Raw genomic sequence first — 16695 nt, 5'->3', positions numbered from 1 at the left:
CTGTACAGCTCAGAAACAACAGCATTTTCAGCTCACTGACAGAACCAAGCCATGTTTTTTTACTTTTTTCCAATTTTTGAGGAAATGAAAACAAGGGGGAAAAACCACCGTTTGATTCAGCTGAAGCACATCATTCAGTCCCCTACAGGTTTTAATTCCTCTCCTTTCAAATCTTCTAAAAGCACCAGAGTACAGCAATTCTCTAGATAAAACATTTCCAAAAGAAAATCCCATTGTTTCATTTAAAAATATGGAGATAAAATACTTCAAGGCCTTTTTGCTTTTCTATCATTTGAAACCATTCACTGACTTTGAGCCAAATCCTCTCACTCACACTCCTCCTAAACTGCATTTCTAAGAAGTAGGATATAAATTGAAAACTGCTGGCTCAATCCTGATATTCTCTCCTGTATTTGAAAATGCAGAATGATCCATGAGAAAGCCCCCCATTCTTAATTTGGTTAGTTATGTAAGGGATTTAATACAAGTTGTGATATTTGCCAAGCCTCCCACCCCACGGAAACACAGGGCAAAGAAAACCCTGGGATGCCAGTCACATCACATGATTGCACACGCAAAACATACAGGAAAGCTTCACAGGCTCTCCCATGATAAGAGAGCTCTGCTTAAATGAGGATGAAGAGTTTCAGCACGCCATAGTCTACTGCAAAATTCTGACATTATAGAATCACAGAATCATTGAGGTTGGAAAAGACCTCTAAGATCATCTAGTCCAACCATCAAGCCAGCACCACCATGCCTGCTAAGCCATGTCCCCAAGTGCTGCATCTACCCATTTTTTGAACCTCTCCAGGGATGGGGACTCCAACCCTGTCCTGGGCAGCCTGGTCCAATGCCTGACCACTCTTCCAGTAAAGAAATGTTTCCTAATATCCAATCTAAACCTCCCCTGGTGTAACTTGAGGCCATTGCCTCTTGTCCTATCGCCAGTTAACTGGGAGAAGAGACCAACCCCCACCTCGCTACACCCTCCTTTCAGGTAGTTGTAGAGAGCAATAAGGTCCCCCCTCAGCCTCCTCTTCTCCAGACTGAACAGCCCCAGCTCCCTCAGCCACATCTCATACTTGTTCTCTAGAGCTTTCACCAGCCTCATAGCCCTTCTCTAGACACGCTCCAGCCCCTCAATGTCCTTCTTGTAGTGAGGGGCCCAAAACTGAACACCACATTCATTCTGTTCTGTGTAATACAAAACAAACACTTTTTGCTTGAAAATTTTTGTTCATTAAAAAATATGTATATAATCCACTTTTCTAAGGGCCTTCTCATTGGGAAATAAAGAACAGTGATGATGACTTCATGAAAACTTTCAAAAGGACTGGATATAACGTATCAACATTCATCCATGTCAGAAACATCTGCAAAAGAAAACGTTCAAAGACATAGTCTCTGTTAAAAAGGCCATAATAAATGAAATTATTTTGTTCCAAAGCCTCTAAACAGTGCTTTTAGATCTACATAACAAAACCCTTTTGTCTCTGTTTCCTGTCTTTCAGTTGTTCCCCAGCAAACATGCAGACTGTGGGCTAAAGACAATGTTGTTTCTAACTGCTGCCGACGGTGTCAGGGAGCCAAGGTGACTTCTTTCCTTCTGATAGACCCTCACATCCGCTCTAGACTCTGCCAGCCAAATGATGGCTTTATTTACATCCTGCCTCCCCACCGTCTTCAAACCATGTCCTTGCTGATACCCGAGCAGCTGCGGTGAGATTGCACATGTGCAGCTGACTTGAATTCAGTGAGCAATTTTGTTGATGCACACGGAGAGGAAGTTCCAGCTGTGCACTGGCTCTGGAGGACTGACAGGACTAAAAAGCAGCAAAATTGTCCTTCTGCCTCTACCGTTAGAATCACAAGATAGGACTGGAGGGAATCCGTCAAGTTATTGAGTCCAGTGACCTGCTACTGCAGGCAATCATATCAGGTAAACCCCAACAGAATGATCAGATCCCACTGTAAAGTCAAGCTTTCTAGCTGGCAGCCAAAACTGCGAATCTCTGCAGGGCTGATCTGCTGGATAAGCACAGAAAGGAGATACAGCCTTGTCCTGGTTTTGGCTGGGACAGAGCTAATTTTCTTCCTAGTAGCTGGTACAGCGCTGTGTTTTGGATTTAGGATGAGAATAACGTTGATAACACGCTGATGTTTTAGTTGTTGTTAAGCAGTGCTTACATAGAGTCAAGGACTTTTCAGCTCCTCACACTGCCCGACTACTGAGGAGGCTGGAGGGTCAGGCCGCCGAGACCCAGCCAGGGCAGCTGACCCACGCTGGCCAGAGGGATATTCCATAACACGTGACATCACGCTCCGTATACACACCACGGGGAAAGCTGGCCGGAAGTGCTGCTCAGCCGGCTGGGCATCGGCTGGCGCGTGGTGAGCAATTGCGTTGCACACCACTTGTTTCGTATATCCTTTTTATCACCATTATTATTATTATTATTTTCCCTTCCTTTTCTGTCCTATTAAACTGTCTTTATCTCAACCCAAGAATTTCACTGGTTTTCTTCCTGATTCTCTCCCCCATCCCACTGCAGCAGGGAGAGTGAGCGAACAGCTGTGTGGTGTTTAGTTGCCGACCGGGTTAAACCCCAACAAGCCTCCACAAGCAGAACTCCCTCTGGGAGCAGTTGCTTCTCACAGTCTGAACATGATCATATCATGCTGAGAGGACAATATCAGCTCTATTTACCTGACCTTTATTTTTTTTTATTAGCAAACTTCAGATAAAAAGCATTATCATGGCTCCTGCAATTAGATAACCTCAGCAAACAGCAGACCGATCTATTATTTATTGTAATGCCAAAGGCCAAAAGCTACTCAGAAGCTGAATGTTGGTATTTAAGTTGAAAAAGCAGTCTTGTTTCTGAAATCATGTTGCTGAGGCTATTTGTCAATGTGCATGTAAATAACACATCAGAAAGAGGAAGGAGATGCTAGGTAGTCTTGCTAACAGTGAATAAAACCCAAACCTGCTATCAAGTACTATGTACATACAATAAACTCACACTTTGCAGAGCACACGGGAGTTTTCTAGAGGTTTTTGGTGACGGATTTTGGATCACACTCCAGGTGGGAAGGAGATAGAAAGCCCTGGACACAATTTCTAGAAGGGTCAGACACACTGGCTCCATGTTCTTCAACAGGAGGTGCTAAATTTCAGCGATTTGTCCCCACATTAAGAGCCTTGTTTTGAAAACAGCATTGTATCCCCTTGTCCCCTAAACTGAGAAACAGATCGACAATGAACATCGCTCCTACTCAAATACTTCATATGAAATTCAGCTGTGAAAAACAGTTCTGCCCCCACCAGCTGCCATTGTAACACTTACAAGCCAGATTTTCAAAATAACCCAGTCCCTGAAGCATGCTGAGGCTTTTTGAAAATCTACCTACTTATCTTGGGAGCTCAGCCTTTTTCAGCCCTCATGAGTGAAAGACTTTCAGATGTGTTCTAAAAATGAGAAGGAGCCCCTGTACAGCAGAAAGCATTTCCTACTGTCCATTTCCCCTTGCCAAAGGCAGTCTATTATCTCTGCTTTCTCTCTTTCAAAATCCGGGTTTTTTTCCACAAACAAAACCCCAATAGTCTGTAATTTCTGAACTCATTAGTCACCAGCTCTTCAAGGAAACTAAATTAATGCTCAACAGCTGCTCTACTGTGTTAGAGAACTCCAAAAACAAGAGCAAATTTCCGTGAAACAACCTCTCTTCAAATTTACCCCACATATATCTACATCACTTCCCGAGGTAGACATTTGGATGTTTTAAAATGTTTTCTGCTTCAGATGATCAACTAAACATTTTTGTATTTAGCTGTATGATTAAAAACTGTATTGGAAAGCACTTCCCCATCAACTCCAATAGACACAATCTCCCTCTTACCAGTGGTCTCTAAATCTTCAAAAATCAGATGCCTGTGCTTCACTGCTTTGCTATCATGCAGAAGGTATTAATTATTCCTGTTTGATGGTTACATTAGAGCATTGTCCTGGCATGTTCCTGTCTTCTTCTGGAAGACTCTATTAAGGATTTCTATGAGACAGTGCTATAAACTCTCCCAACTTAACCCAAGAGCAATATTGATTATAAAGGTCTGTTTTCTGTAAGTTAATTGGATAAATGTCTTCATGAAATCAATCAACAATTCCCTCCCCACCCGCCTCAAATGGAAAAAAAAAAAAAAAAAAAAATCTAACTCCTCTAAAATGCTCAGCTTTCAGTTTCCTGGCTTTCACAATATCTTTACACTCATGTCCTGTTATCTCAGGATATTCCAGGTTGGGGAAAAAATAATTTCTAATGTTATAAAAGAGCAGGAACATAATCTATTTTTAGCTAACAAAAAGCCATAATGCCCTAAGATTTAAGAACCTTCTTTATCGTCTAATAGACATTAGAAATGACAGTAACTCATTTTTGTCTCTTTGCAGGTCATTTTTACAGGCTCTTGAACACACGCTCCTGGAGCAGAGATTCAGCCGTACATGTAATGTAATATAAAGTAACCAGGCTCAAGAGGTATATATTCTCTGACAGTGCAATGAAGGTTTCCCAGCTCCCAGGGCTAAACACATGGAAGCAAAACCAGGCACACGTGCAGAGGGTGTGGTATGCTCCTTAGATGTGCCCTACCTGGAATGACCTTGGGGAAGAAAGAGAGCACACCTGTTTCGCAGTTAAAGAGTCAGTGTTCTAAATTAGCAACTAAACAGATTCCTGGGAGGTCTGTATTGCCCATATCCTCCAAACCTGTGTTTCAGAGAAACCAGGTCTGCTTCTTTATGGCATGCGATAAAAGAAACCGTCAGCACATCAACTGTCTTTGTGTCTGATACTGGTACAGTTCTGATTGTTCTATATAGCTCACTTTTAACAACAACTCAGAAATCCTGGATGGGAATTTTTGTTCTTTTCAGGAACGGACTGTTCACTAGCTAACATATTTCCCCACTCTAAACATAAGGATAGCCGCAGATCTGCCAGTTTCTTAACAAACCTGTTTCACTTCGGAAGAAAGGAGGCCTAAGGCAATGTCTGGTTCCAGGTCTATGTGTTTCATTCCAACCACACTGAATTTTTCTAGGTCTAGTTTTCGGAGGATCCTTGCAAGGCTACGGCTCCAGGCGCCAGGTTTGACCAGCAGCACTGTGCAAAGAATCTGGGCTCCTGTAACAAAGCACACCAGTGAAAAACCCTGAGCAGCTCCTAAAATCAGAGGTAAAACATACAGTAATATTTGTTTACTAGCCTGGACAGACATTTGTAGAAGAGGGTTATCTAACAGCTGGCATGAAGTTCATAAAAATTTGAACAAAATAAGTCCACAAAAAAACCCTGTATATATATGATTTTTTGTTTTGTGGGTTTTTTTTTTGTTTGTTTTGTTTGATTTTTAGTTTAAAAATTTATCTGAAACAGTCTAGGGCTTGTAAATTTTTTTTTTCCCAGGAAATCTGCTCCGAGTCCAAAAAGTTTATGTGGCAGGTCTGTAAGATAAGACTCCATCCTTCATATGATACATGAATGTTTTAAGAGGGATAAAATGTTCCCTTTTACATTTTTCATGTGAACTGTGATAAAATCCTTAACACAGCTATTAAATTCTTATTCCTTATAGTTTATCTCTCAGTGTTCTGTATCTCGCTGTTATAGCTGTGTTTCAGAGAGGCACTAACAAGTATGACAGGTCTCAATAAATGTTCTAAACCTATTATGAATAGAATTGTGTTTACCAAACTTGAAATTTCAGCAAAAACTTTTTGCTTCTGACAAAGCTCTCCCAGCAGAGCTGCCAGCCAGGTGCAGCACTCGGTGTGCTACAAGAAATAGAAACCAAAACAGACCAAGATAGTTTTGCTGTCTGATGACACAAAATGTGTTAAAAGGCAGAAAATACATAAATTTAATTTTTAAATGACAGCATTTTGAAATTATTAGTTTTGCTAATCTAAAGTACCTTATTAGTAGGAATCCTAACCACAGCCTTTGTAGACGTATTGGCATCTGTAGTGTCGGAACCAGTCAGCTAGGACCCATTAACTGCTGGTGCCTAACCATGCCAATTAGCATGAAGCATGAGGTAACAGTACTTCAGTCAGCTAAAATTGATCCATGATTATCTGTTTGTGTACATAAAATGTCATTTTATGTTTCCTGTACATGCCACTACTAATTATACAGATGTTGACGCAATGAAGCATCAACAATGCTACATATAATTTAATGCATACTGTAATTTTCAAATGGCAAGAAGCATGTTGCTGATTCATGACAGAGAAATATGGGATCAAAAATAAAAAGCAAGAGTACTGCCCCCCCCACTTGATATAGAAACTTAACCCTTATCGTCCAGGTAGCCCTCCTATTAAAGATCTGCTATTTTCTTCACATCATTCTTGAACAGAAAGGTTTAAATGCCATAGCAACAGCCTGCAAGTGCAGAAGCAACCCTCTCGGATCCACTCAGCTGCTCGCGTGCAGACCGGCAGTCTCGACTGTATGCTGTTACATAAGCGCCCATTGTCCTCAAGACGGTTTACTCACCATCTGCTGTGTTTCTGGGCAAACATTCTCATTCTTGTGGTATGTGAATCACTACATGCTGCATATTTATGTACTTTAGATGCCTCAGGAGGGATTTGTCTTATGTCACTTTGCCAGCTTGGTTTGGTCAAAGACACGTGTTGAACATAGGTGGAACACCTTGCCACTAGAGCTAGTTTTCTCTCCTCGGTGATTATAAGTGACAACAGTTAGAGCAAATGCCGCTATCTATCAATGGGAACAGCCTCTATTGATCATGCATTACCAGAGGTGCCTGTTTGGCAGCCCTCAAGCATGCCTGATTTCCATCTCCAGTTCCAAATGCTTTGTGGCCTTTCCAGGTTTGCCAAAGTTACCTGGTCTTTGTTATATTTTTCTGCTTTGTAGTATTTTTAGATCCCTTCCTCAAGGCCAATTATATTTTTCCCCCCAAAAAATATTACATAGGTTTTGATTTCATAGTGTAACTGTGATAAATACTTTTTATTTTATATACTATTTATATACAATAGTTTAGATATGTGCATGGCTTAAAATAAGTGTAAACTCTAGAGAGGCAAATACCATATTTCCTGCCATGCTTACAAAAAAAGAATGTATACCACTGCCTGCATTCAAGCCTAAGGAAAAAAGTTGTTATAATACTTTTGCCTCTTATTGGCTGGTATATCTAGATGAGCTGGTTTCACAAAGTCCTTATCAAACCACATTTTTCCATTTGCTCTTCTCTCACCTGTTTGCAAGTAGGTAAACAGTGATTCTGCGTGGTGCCTCTGGCTCTCTCCCACTAAATAAGAAAAGCAGACAGATTGGAGTAAGTGGTATGGATGTTCTGGGACAATAATTTGAGAATATTGCCATCATCTCTACATAATGCAGCCAACATCGCTAGGACACACGGTTATTTTAAAGTGTTATACGGGGACACGCATGGCTTGATTTCAGACATTCAGATGTATTGGGATACCCTGGGAGCTGTCCTACTTACCACTTCTTCAGTAAGCCCAATAGCATATCCTGAAATAGACTGCAAGTACTAAATCATGTTGATTCTTGGTTACCCTTTTTGTGTATTTCAGGGAGTGGCTAACAGTGGTTTTAAGCTACCTTGGTGCTCCCAACACTTCACAGCCAAGTTAGAAGCTGTCTTGTTTCCAGTGTAAGTCCCAGAAGCTCAGGTGTTTTGTTTAATGTCCTCTCTGGTGCCCCTGGAAGCCAAGCAGGACTGTGTATTCTGACTACACACCCACTGAGCCCAGAACTGTTGTTCAGTCCCTTCCTCAGCTCTGCTGATAAAACCTCACCGATCTTCCCCAAGCAGCCAGGAATGGTCGCTTCAGTGGTTCTTGATAAGAGCAGAACAGTATAAAAGGAGTCTGGTCAGTCAGAACTTATGACAAAAGCCTATACAAAAATGTTTCTTTCAGTCTAATGTAAAACCTGCAGTGACCTGGAGAGGCAAGGAAAATTTAAGGCACTTCAAGGCACACACAAATTGGGAAATCATCTAGGACTGGGGCACAATGAGGACAAGCTTGCACCAGATTGATAAAGGACTTCCTTTCCCAGTGACCAGCAAATTTAATCAGTGTGACATGCAAGGCAGATGATAGAAAACTAAAATCTGCTCATCGAAACAAAATCATTACCATTCTTTTGTATTTACTACTGTCTGAAATTCATGTGTTTCTACCTTCCAGGTACATTGCCCTGGAAAGTATCTAGCCAAAGTGTTCTTTTTGTTTAATGAGACCTTCTCCTCTTTCCACATGTCTGTCTTTTATTTTCCTGGAATAACAAGAGTACACATAAAAGGTGCAACGAGCTTCGAGGTCCTTGCCTCGTAAATTTTTAGCTCACTTCCTCACAGTACCAATTTTTTTATTTAGTATTGGTGTTCTTTGAAAGAACTTCCAAGATCTGTGAATTCCGTGGTGACTGGAGTGGCATTGTAATGCAAATGACAGAGCCCCTGTCTGAGCCTTAGGAAACGTGCTCCTGCTCCGATTTCTGTCACCCACTTGTCAGACAATGGTGATCAACACCTTTCACCTCTCTAGGCTTCAATTACCCCCTCTGTAAAACATGAGGAAACACACCTTCTTGGAGATCTACAACTGAAAAGGGCTGCTAAAGAGCAGGCATTAATTACTGTTCTGGCCTGCATTCCACACCAGCCCTAGATAGGTCATCCAGCCACGCACAGAATTGTGTAGAAGAAAGGCAATACTACCACCTTCCCCCAGAGCCAAGTGGACCCATCTGGCCTTTCCTTCCTAATTGCCTGGGATGCTGATGTCTAACCAAAGGTTTACTAATGCCATTTGAATGACTCTGACAGACGACACAGAGTTATAGTATTTTTCAATCCATTTTAAGAGTATAACGCTATTTGTTTTTATCCAAGAGGCAACCGGTGCATATTTCTGATCTTACCTTCAGCCCTGGACCTCTTGCCAGGCGGTGGCAGGTATTTCATAGCAGGGCGGTGTTCTGCATCTGTAAAAGGAAGGAGATGTATTTTGATGGATTCATAATGGGGACCTTCACTTTTTGGGGGAGCAGGGGGTGATGAAGGTAGTTCTATTTAGCAGGGGAAATGGCAGACGTTTGACCAGCTGCAAAATATTGAAGAGCTGTTCTCTAGCACAAAGACCTCTCCATTCCTCCCAACAACAATAACGGGAGGAAAAAAATGTAATGACCTTATAAAAGAGATAGTGCAGGATGCTGAAGTCATGCTTCAGCTATGCTCCTTTGTTCGCAACAATGGCTTTGGTGGGAAAGGCTGGCACTGTGATTACAGCCTCCCTCAATAAACTGATCTCACAGTTCTGCTCTCCTCTTATCCTGCCTTTTGGTCTCAAGATTAGTTTAAGGAAGGGCAGCAATGCATGAATTCTTACAGTTTTATACAGTAATTTGGGATGTCTGATGCCTTCTTTTTTGAAGGCCTGCTCTTCTTGCTCTACAATCTCACATAGGACACCTATGTAGTTCACCATCAAATCTAACTTTTTGTGAGACTAAAATGAGTATCTTTTTCCAGACACCATCACATCTGTTTCTTTCTATTCAGTAAAGCAAATTTGTTACTCTGTGCTACATAAACACCGTGTGTTTGCACAAGCGTCTAAGTTTGCATTGACAACAAAGGCCTTCCCCAAGAAAAGATGAGGAAAGAGCTATAAATTACAAAGCATGAATGCATGTCTGCAACTGTTACTCCTCCTCACTTGATACATGGTGTTTCCACAATCTTGATTTATCTCTGTTTCTGAATAATCAGAAATCATTAGGCTCAGAACTGTTTATCTTTAGGTGTGAGGAGTCAGGCTTCTCCAAGAACGGAGGTGATATGCCAATATATTTCACATTAGAAGAAGCCAGTGGGAGCTCATACTCTGCTGCTCCAAAGCATATCATATCAATAACACCATAGTCTGCACGGTGATTTAGTTTAGAGAGGCGTGACTATACATTTCTTGCTACAGGAGGAAACTAGCAGGTTTACTATGCTGAAAGATCAATGCTAACATATATCACTGAAGTCTGAGAAGCTTTTGACAACAAAGATCTGTGTTCCTCATGAACTGTTCATTCTCTTCTAGTATAAAAATTAATTCTCAAGAAATCCACTTCCTTCAGCTCTTGTAGACTGGCAGTACCTTTGTCTCCCTGAGTACAGAGGCATGGTTGGGGCATCTAGCCTCAAGAAGTTGGGCACCGCAGTTAGGTGCCCACATTTAGGTGGGATAGATCTTGGTCTCTGTTTCCCAGTTTCTCTTATATACAGAGGTAAAACGCGTAGTATTATTTACAGGTCCTGCCGACTGCTGTAATATCTATTTAGTATTTATGGAGTACCTTGAGATCTTCAGAAAGGGCACCAGGCCATGCATAGCGACATTAAATTAATAGGCCAACATGTAGATGAACTCAGCTGGCTCCTGCTGACTTAATATCCCTCATCATTATCCAGCAGCACACAACCCCACTTTATGAAGTTTTTCTGTGCCTGAGAAAACCCCATAGCAATGGATTCTTTTGTCCAGGTTCAACAAATTCCTAAACACCTTATAACTGAGGACATTAGAAACAGTAAGAACATGTCTTACCAGTTACAAAATCGGTCTCTGTGAAGAAGAGGATGGCTTGTCTGAATGTGACCTCTGGTGTTAAGGCCATTACTGTCTGTAGAGGACTGCCACTCTTGCTTAGCTTCTCCCTGCACTGCGTTAATCTCTCCAATGCATCTGCAAGAACTTCGAAGGCATTGATCTGCCGTAATGCACACACAAGGACTGGGTTTGACATTAGCCTATCAAGGCTTCTTTGCCAAGAAGTATCTCCAACCTCAAAAGGGGTTATTTCTCTGGCCTGACATCGAGTGAGGTGGGGCAACCACTTGAGACTTAGGAGCTCAAATCCTGAATCAGGTTTTTCTGCAAGTCAAGAGAAATCTGTTTAGCATCAGTTGACAGCGTGTGTTTCATAGAAGCTGTGTTTTCTTTTGGAGACAAGTGTTTTGCATTCACATTGTTTTTTTTACTAGACAACAAGTTCCAAAGCTGCTTTGACTTTGCCCCCTGTTGCATCCAAAATGGATTGTAATACAGATATAGAAATATACTGGGAAAAATCACAAGATACAAATGCTAGGAAATTACATTACAGGGAAAACAAAAAATGGGCTATCTGGGAAATAAACAGGGAGCCACAGACAATAAGTGCCATGATTTGATCAGAGAACACAGCTAATGGAGAGAAGTTGAAAGGGAAATACTGATAATACACTGATAACAATTGGTTTGACACAGTATAATCCATAATTATAGATCCTTTAACACCTCTCATAACATTGCATTTTAAGCTATAGTCATTACAGTAATAAGCTACAATTTAACACTGACTTGTCTCTAAAGTAGCTTAAACATTGTGTTTGTAAAGTAGTCTTACTTCCAATGTAGCAAGACGTTTAGGGGCTCAATCCATGAGTGCATACTGCTGGAAGTTTCTGTCAGCTAGAATCTCCTTCTTGCCTACCATGATACAGAACTTACTCCACAGTATTGTTTCAAGAAAGTAGGATGCAACACAGTATAAGACAGGGTGCCAAACCTCTGCCCTTTGTTAATAAACTTCCTGCATTATTACACTTAGATGCAATCTGCATCATGAAATTATATAAAGTCATCATCCTGCTTAGCACTTCACAGCACTCTTGATGCATTTGTAAGCATTTAATGCAGAGGATAGTGTCGTTACTCCTCCTGTGTGCATGAGGAAACAAAGCATGAAGTGGTGAAGTGTCTCACTTCCGATCACAAAGGATGTCAGGGGACAGAATAGTTTGTGACTTCTGAATTCCTGATGCTGTGTCCCAATTACACAGCTGCATTATCTCCCAGTACTTCGAGAAAGACACAATGCTCTGGATTACATAAAAGGCTTAGTAAGTCTAAGCACATCTTTGAACTAATCTGAAACTGTCTGAAGAAAATTATGTCCACCTGAGCTGTCTCCAATATGCAAAGTGGCCTTGCCCACGTCTACCTAGCCAAGATAAACTCTTCAGTTCTTTAGGTCGGTAAGCAAAGAAACCTGTCCTCCTTCCTGAAGTCCCTTTCACCACTTTTTTCATAATGCTCCTGCTATGATAAAAATAGCTGGTCAGGGGAAGCTTCCTGACCAACTTCTGCTGCCCTGCCCCAGAGCTAGGATCACCTGCACTCTGAGGTTGGATATTGTCCCCAGGAAGAAGGATCTGGCGAAGGAGCTCTCCAGCACTCTTCATAGTGTCCATTCCGACCAGCGTCAGCATGACAACTTGCTCTATCTCAGGATCAGAAGCATATATTCGATTGAAGAAAAGATCCAGAGGAATGTTACAGGGGTCTGGCACTGCACTGAGGTTTCCTCCTACCCAGGAAGATCATCAAAACAAAACTAGTTATCCCACGAAAACAAATCTCAAGTCTTTTTCAGTGTGAAGGAATTGACTAATTCTCGATTGGGCAGACAAAGGCCAGTGCCTCACTGTGATACTGCTCCTCATGCTGCAGCTCAGCACAGCCAGAAAAAGAATTATGCATGAGGAGTAGTATCACAGCAAACCCTTACTATTTAGTCACACTCCTTACCTGGAATTACTTTTCACCACATAAAGCAAATATATTCAGTCCTAATTTTGATATCCTTATTCATATCATTAAGTAGCGTTGGTAGATCTATACCAAAATGATTTAAGGTATCAATTTCAGATTGATAACTGATGACTGACTTCACATTAAATTGACACTTCGTTTTGCTTTCTAGGAGATTACACAGCATACAATTGAGGGCTAAATAGGGGACTGGTATAACACCATCCGTATATCCACGGTCCTATTGGGAACAGTATAACCTGCAGAATCTCTGGCCCATAAGAAATCTGTGTTTGAATCCATGCTGTTTCACTACATGATTGTTTAAGCAATTGTACAGATTAACATTTATTTACTTAGTTATTCCTACATTTTAACATTTCACAATGCTAAAAAATGGTGAATGACACGCACTTGATTAGTATTTTTCCTTATGATTTAGTGTGAATTTGGTTTTGGAGAGCATCATACTTCAATTAAAAATCCTGATATCCAAAATTTTAAATAATTTAATTAGTTGAATAAAACTGTATTAACCTGCTGAATACATAAGAAAACACTACTCATAGTTAGTGAAATAAACCTCTGATTACCATGACCTCCAAGTGTATAGAACTAGTAGGTTTAAGACTCTCCTACCCATTTGAGTTATAGATTTATAATGTAAAACACATTTACTTGCTTTTTCAGGTCCTATCAATTTCCCAGCTTTGAACAAGTGAGTTACTGAAGTGAATTCAACTGTATAAACCAAAATGAAGAACATCTGAGTAAAGTGAAATGAAAAAGTGCCTTCTCTGCACCTACTGAGGAAACTACAGCTGCCAACATTTATCACTTCAGCAAATTCTAGTTTTACATGCTTAATCACCAATTTATCTCCTTTTATTATTTTGACTTCTCTTGAAACTATGGCAATAAATACATATTGATTGGATATTAATCTTTTAATTATGGTAGGTTTAAAGGTTGAATTGGTTGTTACAATGTCACATTTAAAGAATTTATTTTTCTACATATTTTAAAATTTACTTTAAAAAAGGTATTTCCCTTTCACCTCTCTATTGATTCTTCCATTCATTATCCAGCAACAGAAGACATTCAATGAGAGTTACTATCATTGACAGACAGCAGAATGCTAAACGAGTTATTATAGACAAGCATATTCCTAATATTCTTATTCAGGAAAATCCTCTAATAAGGTTGTCAGACCTTATAACAGCCAGAACAATGCATTGCCTGTAGCTTTAACCTACCCAGTGCCTGCAGCAAGGTGTCGGTGTAAGGAGCCACATGGAAACACGTGGAGGGGTCCAGCCCAGCAGTGGCAGGCAGGCTGCTCTGCCTGTTGCCAAGGAAGCCTCGCTTTGCCAGTTCGTTGATCAGTCCTATGCACAGAACAAAAGAAAATGTCAGGAATACAGAGCTCTGTGATGCAGTCTGACATGAAAACACTCTTCTTATAAAATATTTTGATTAATCTGACCACAGTTCCATTACAGAGACATTAATGTGAGCCATGCCGAGCTTCCCTAGGTGACACGAAATGCAGCTCGATCAACCCCTCTCCCCAAATTATATTCACCTGCAGTGGGGCAAGAGGCTGTTGAAAAAGTGAGGCTTGGCTACAGCTTTCTGTGGAGACATCTCTGGTTTCTGACCAGCACCCCAGCTGTTTCTATTACCTTCTAACAACTGCTGTGAACTGCAACGTGGAACATCTGCATAGAAGATGCCACACAGCTCTTACAATAGGTGTCTTAATTAAGTTGGTGTCCACAAGGAAGAGAAATCACAAATCCTGAGTCCAGTGCTCGAGCGCAGGCCCTCAAGACGAGCAGCAAGGCCGGTGTCCTGCACCCTATGCAGCACCATGTGGCCACAGAGGCATTGTTAGGATTACAGACCTGAACAGAAGCATCATGTTCTGCTCGTGTAAATCCCAGTCTGGAAAATAGCCAATTCCACGCCGCTTTTGCACACAGAAAGTGCTTGAAACTAGCAACCTCTCAGTTCCCGTTCTTCCCCCAAAAGGCTGGGCTAAGCACAGGCAGGCCATTAAGGTGCGTACAGTATGGTTCCATGACAATTAGTTCAGCCTTCTATAATAACATTTCAGACCACAATTTTAAAGGCTTGTTATTTTTTAAATTACTTTGTATACATTTTATTGCTTTCGACCATGCAAGCCCATCAAAAATTTACTGCAGTGTAGCATGGGAAATAGATTGTTAGTGTGAGAGGCTGATGATAAACCTCAGATGTCAAACGTAGCACTGACAAGACATTTGAGCTTGTACCACTGACAATCACCTATCCGCTTGTCAAAATTCAGGTGGCATCAGTAACCAAAAATGTGCCATCACTGCCACAGCAGCATTATCTGCTGTTTATTCAAGCTCCATACGTGGCAAAAAGTAAAGCTTGGAGAAAAATTTACGGTGTTTGATTCTCAAGACAGAGATCCATTACCCAAAGACACCTATCTATCTTCTCTATTTCAGGAATGATTGTAGAATTTTCGTTTGCTTTGAAAATTGAACAGAGTTCTAGACCTTGAAGGGATAACTGATTTTCAGGCGTATCGATTACAAACACAAAACTTCTTAGTGTGGTATTTACCCTGCTCAGACCCTAGTACTATTCTACACTTCCCAGAGGCAAAACCAAAGCTTATGTGGTGAAAATGTCAGCTGTCCCTCTCCAGGGCTCCGGGACATGGAATAAAGTATCTCTCTGGATCAGTTCTGAAGCAACCACAGAATACACAGAGAGAGGCATTTGCAAAATCTTCCTAAAAAAAAAGGAAAAACACCCAAGTTCTCTACAATGAGGGAAAACCTTTTACCTTTCCAGAATATTCTTTGTTCCAGTGCCCACCTATATATTTCTAGTGGAAATTTCCCCATGTAAAACATGAACACTGTAAACATCATCTGTGGCACTCTGTGAGAAAAGCAGCAAAAACTGTACTTCACTAATGAGCAACTTTACTTGGGTCTACAGGCAGCAGGTGATATGGTGCTGTAATTAGTCTGCCACGATTAATCCACTGTGTCTGTACATGTTTTCAGAACGTTCTGTGATAGTCTCAGGAGAAAAAGCAGAGGACTTTTTGAATTGTCTTTTTTTTTTTTTTGTCCCCAAACGTCCAAATGTTCTTTTCTATTGTGGATAGATTAAATGAAGCAATTGGGCAGTGGATGAATGCCTCCATCATGAGCTATTCATGATGGTGGCAACAGAGGGGTCAGCAACAGCGATCCTCCTCTCTCAGCAGTGGTGTCTGAAGGGGAGGTCGTAGGAAAACAGATGCAGGAATGGACTCTCCTGCTGCAGGCAACACGCCCACTGCCAGAGCAGGGAGAAGCAGGCAGAGCAGGGTCTTTGTTCCGTACTGGTCACGGCTGCTGCCTCTGACCTTTCCCACTTGAGACCAAAGTCATCGCATCCTTAAGAAAACCAAATAACACTTTTCATGAACCAGAGCCTCAGAACAGAGTCTGACTCGAAGAAGATTTCGGGCAGTAACTTGTCTGTTTTTTGGCAGTCCCTACACATAAAATGAGTTACAGTTCAGATGCTTGGAAGTCACAAGTATGCAGAACTCAGGGCTGAGGTTGATAGGATCAGATGCCATCCTCAGGCTTAGTGGCACATACATATTTTTGCTACCCTACCTCTCCGTGCAACAAGGTTTTTAAAATGATGAAGCCAGGCCCATTATGGAGGTATACAATGGGAAGCCAAGAGACAAAGCTCATAAATTCAAACAGAGGAGGTTCAAACTTGACACAACGGGAAAAAAGTTCCCCACGAGGACAGTCAAGCATTGGAACAAAGGCCCAGCGAGGTGAGGGAAACTCTGTCCCTTCAGATTTTCTGAAAAAAGCTCTGAGCATCCTGATCTGAATTCATTGCTGATGCTGCGTTGAGCAGGGTGTTGTATGAGAAACCTTCTGAGGTCCCTTCCAGCATGAATTAC

The 16695-nt window shown here is 41.3% G+C and overlaps 1 protein-coding gene across 1 annotated transcript in view; it reads right to left on the bottom strand.

Moving 5' to 3' along the window:
* DNAAF8 (dynein axonemal assembly factor 8) overlaps positions 1-16695 on the bottom strand; it is a 97078-nt gene that overhangs the window by 19377 nt on the left and 61006 nt on the right. Inside the window, exons 20-25 of the mRNA XM_075436977.1 lie at positions 13967-14098; positions 12292-12486; positions 10683-11009; positions 9001-9063; positions 7298-7351; positions 5018-5187 (exon numbers count right to left, since the gene is read on the bottom strand). Coding sequence (XP_075293092.1) covers positions 5018-5187; positions 7298-7351; positions 9001-9063; positions 10683-11009; positions 12292-12486; positions 13967-14098 — 941 coding nt within the window. The remainder of the gene's footprint in view (positions 1-5017; positions 5188-7297; positions 7352-9000; positions 9064-10682; positions 11010-12291; positions 12487-13966; positions 14099-16695) is intronic.

Source organism: Opisthocomus hoazin, chromosome 15 (genome assembly GCF_030867145.1).
Source record: "Opisthocomus hoazin isolate bOpiHoa1 chromosome 15, bOpiHoa1.hap1, whole genome shotgun sequence".
NCBI lineage: Eukaryota > Metazoa > Chordata > Aves > Opisthocomiformes > Opisthocomidae > Opisthocomus > Opisthocomus hoazin.
This window is presented reverse-complemented; position numbering and strand designations above follow the sequence as displayed.